The sequence below is a fragment of the Haliotis rubra genome, unplaced genomic scaffold (genome assembly GCF_003918875.1).
Source record: "Haliotis rubra isolate DU_JTF1 unplaced genomic scaffold, ASM391887v1 Scf444, whole genome shotgun sequence".
Classification (NCBI taxonomy): domain Eukaryota; kingdom Metazoa; phylum Mollusca; class Gastropoda; order Lepetellida; family Haliotidae; genus Haliotis; species Haliotis rubra.
The window spans coordinates 784,647-788,585 of record NW_025767129.1 but is presented as its reverse complement, the minus strand read 5'-3'; the positions used below and the strand labels follow the sequence as shown (position 1 = coordinate 788,585).

Below are 3,939 nucleotides of genomic sequence, written 5' to 3'. Positions count from 1 at the left end.
CAACACGTGTTTCAGGTACAGGTGTACAACCTAGCTCCTGCATTATCGCCAGTCAACACGTGTTTCAGGTACAGGTGTACAACCTAGCTCCTGCATTATTGTCAGTCAACACGTGTTTCAGGTACAGGTGTACAACCTAGCTCCTGCATTACCGTCAGTCAACACGTGTTTCAGGTATAGGTGTACAACCTAGCTCCTGCATTATTGTCAGTCAACATGTGTTTCAGGTACAGGTGTACCAGGACGCTTTCTCTTCACATCCCCCAAATGGCAGCTGTTTGACAACACTTAGACTCCTAACTAACGGTAAATCTATCTTCCGAATCGCTCTAAAATCAGGGGTATCTGCTCACGTAAGAGGAAATACCACTCTAACTGCAAAGAGGCAGTCCAACACAATGTCCTCTCGAGGAAGTGTCGAGGAAGATCACTGCTGCAAGTAGATAAATACCTTGTAGCAATGACAGCGCATAAGGGAAATCCCCGTCTATTTGACAGCCACACAACACACGCAGTAAGAACGTATTGATATGATTCACGACCGAGCGGGCGTATACTATATAAGTATGAGTAACTACCTCAGCTGACGTCCACAGTCCTTCATGTTTAACACTACACACGGGACTACCTTGCAGCACTGCCTGGTGACAAGGAAATAGTTGCTGTGTCGAAACCAGACTAGTGTTTACACGCACGGGAATAATACAATGACCTGCTTACACAGGATTATATACTTAAAACACAAATGTTATCAACATACTACAAGCAGCATACAATGATACTCGACATGTTTATTTACATATACAATTAAATGGCGCATGTAGCTTTATGTGGTACACTTCCATGCAGCCCATGGCGATATTATTTGATTAGTAAAGACCAATGTATCAAGGCAGAAGTAAGTGTAAGTTTCCGTACGTCACAGTAGGCAACACACCATCTGCATCACAGTCGGCAACACACCACCTGCATCACAGTCGTCGTCATCGAGTCAGTGATTGACAGCACAAGCACCTGCCACATCGTCAAATGAAATCACAAGTCACACAAGGTACACGGGGGTGTAGATGGGTGTGGAAGGGTGTGGAGCTGGGGTACACATACTATATCAATCACTGTCTCTCGTAAGTCACTGGAAGACCTGCATCTGGGGCAGGTTGACGCGAAACAACGTCACCATCACCGTCGTCGTTTCACATCAGTGGTCAACACTATGAGCATCCATTCACAAATGCGGCTATATAGTACGTGAACATTCCGTTCAATGTTATGATCGTGCAACTTCCACAGCGATCATGAAACATCCATATAGCGATCATGCAACCTCAAGAGAACGATCGTGCAACCTTCATGGAACGTCCGTGCAACTAGCCGTCATATAACCAGTGCGCATTGATGTATTGTATGGCGACATATCTCAGATGTGACATTGGTTCGTTCAGAAGGATCACAAGATAGAAGTCCGGATTGCTTACCTCTATGTCCACTATAACTTGGTGTTATCCCCTTCGTCTTCCGGCGTGTCCCCACATGGGAGCTCACAGACGCTCCCTTCCCCCTCCTCTACAAGTCCCCCCAACCCCTCCCTCGGGTCCTGATCCTGGTCGTGGAACCCAGATTCCGCACTCTCTTCATCCGAGTCTGTGTTTCCGTGACATAATTTAATTTCCTCATTCTGACGAAGTTCGTCGATGTCGTTGCCGATCTCGACGTCAATGATGCGGTCTGTGAGGCACTCGGGGTTGAGAGTATGGAGAGAGGATGTGTCGGAGTGGAGTGTCAGCGCTGCCACCATCTCACTCGCACTCTCCAAGTTGTCGTTTTCATCACACTCCCCTAAGTCCTCACACACACAAAACTCCTCGTGTTCACACTCCTCGAAGTCCTCCGTTATAGCGCCAAGTTTGGGAGCGGTGGTTGACTTACTCACGGGAGGCTTAAAGTTTGTAGCCGTGCTCAACATCTGTTTCCTTAGAGGAAGAACAGAGCCGGCCTTGGGTAGAGAATTGGTTCTTTGCAACACAAGTCGGGAGTTCTGTTTTCGAACTTTATCCCTCTGGAACTCTTTCAGGGCGAAGGACAGTTTTTCGTGAAGCTGAAGGGCCATAGATTTCGCCTTCAGTTCAGTTTTACACAACACAGCATGACACCTGAGTTCCATCTTCATCTTCTTCCCCTCGTGCCTGTATACCCAGACAAACACCCTCGGGTACTGAGGGTGGGCGATACAATACGAGATCCGATGGGCCCTGTATTCAGTTAATCCTTGTTCCTTGGTGTAGGCCTTGAGTCCGGAGCCTGTGACGACCAGCTTCATCTCCAGGCCGGGGTGAGCACTCCGCATGTAGTTGTTCCAGATTATTGACACAGGCTTGTCCACACAACCGTCGCCTTTCATCATGGCCGTTTGAACATTGCCCAAGTATCGTACCTTGTAAGTCGGGTCCGACTCCGTGATCGTCAAACTCTTCCTCCAACCGAAAATACTCATCATGAGTCCGTTCGATCGCCTGTATACTTGATAAATACCTCCAATCTCGCCGCTTACTCACACGACATCTCGCCCAGGTATGTCGGGCTGGTCGCTGATCAATGAACCGCTCACAATGTCGTCAGTCCCACTTGTTACCGTCTCGCGGTATTCCGAGATCAGCCTCTCTAACACTGATCACTGTCCCAATGAAGGGATATATATATCTTGATGACTTCTCACTCGTCTGACAAACATTTATGTCCCCGCGTCGTCAACTATCCCTCTCCTTATGGCCGTCATTTTACCTCTCTAAGTCACAGCTACCTGTGTACTAAATATAGCTGCCTTACATAGGATGTTTATTCACAGTGTCACATGGGTTCGTCAACGAGATTTGATTGGCTGACACTTGCTCCTCGCTTGACTGACGGAAGTTCAGCCTGTAGTGAGTGATCTCCAGTGTAAAGTGTAGAAGAGATTATTTAGAAGAATGTTTCGCCATAACGAAAGCCGATTGCGACCTTTCCGCTAGTACTGGCCGTTGTTGTTGTTGCGTTTCTTCACACTAATTGTGCTGCTCTTGTTTCGCCTCAGGTGAAAATGTGGACAATCGCACTGGCTGTCTACACAAAGGACAAGGCGGACAAGGCCCTTGCGGGATTAGAAGACGGGCGAGGGGTGTTGAAAACATTGTTCAAGACAACGGCTTGACAAGCTCTCACACTTGCAATATTCCCGGCACTGAATCCTGCCATGCTACCAGTAAAGCAGTTTATTCTCTTACATGTATGAATTGTTTTAAATACACATGACAAAGAAGGATAACTTCAAGGCGTCATTGAACACACAGTTAAATACCTATATTCTTCATGAATAAATACGTTCACATCCAACTGCAAATCGGTTTGAATAAACATACGTTAATTGCGGAATTTATTACGAATATATTCTTTGAAATGACTGGATGCCGCGATGTGTAACGGTTTTTTAGCAGAAATTATCACATGTTTGGAATATTTAGAAATACCTCATAATCATAGACTATGGTTCTTAAAATTAATTAAGATGAATTACTTTCTACAGAATGATCAGCGAACTCCGAAAACAGAAAAGAAGTTACACGTATGATTAATGTACAACGTTATACAAGTGGTCAGACTGGATCTGTTTACCCTTTCACCTGTGACTCGGGCTTACTGCAGCGCAAGCTAGCCTTGTCTGTGAACAGATTCTTTCAACTCATTTATAAAAAACACAGCTAGTCTGAAAAACAATTCTAATATCTGAAACGTCATCACAGATGTATTTGGTTCGATCTGCCCTGGTTGACGTTGATTTGCTTCATTCCCTTGTTTACTGACGATGTCCTTCCATCCAGTCGGGAAAACCAACATTAATTAATAAGCGATGAGCACAGGTGTTCGGACTATCACGAGGACACTTTAAGCACTATTTCACAGGTGTTC

At 45.7% G+C, this 3,939-nt stretch overlaps 1 protein-coding gene across 1 annotated transcript; it reads right to left on the bottom strand.

The window, feature by feature from the left end:
* Nucleotides 1-776: 776 nt before the first annotated feature.
* On the bottom strand, nucleotides 777-2,832 carry LOC124289599 (protein FAM43A-like). The gene has a single exon (XM_046726188.1). It carries the CDS (start codon nucleotides 2,492-2,494, stop codon nucleotides 1,487-1,489), a length of 1,008 nt encoding a protein of 335 aa, XP_046582144.1. The 5' UTR covers nucleotides 2,495-2,832; the 3' UTR covers nucleotides 777-1,486.
* Nucleotides 2,833-3,939: the final 1,107 nt, after the last annotated feature.

What these genes read in the sequence shown, in the direction of transcription:
- LOC124289599 (XM_046726188.1), bottom strand. Translation starts at nt 2,494, where the DNA reads ATGATGAGTATTTTCGGTTGGAGGAAGAGTTTGACGATCACGGAGTCG.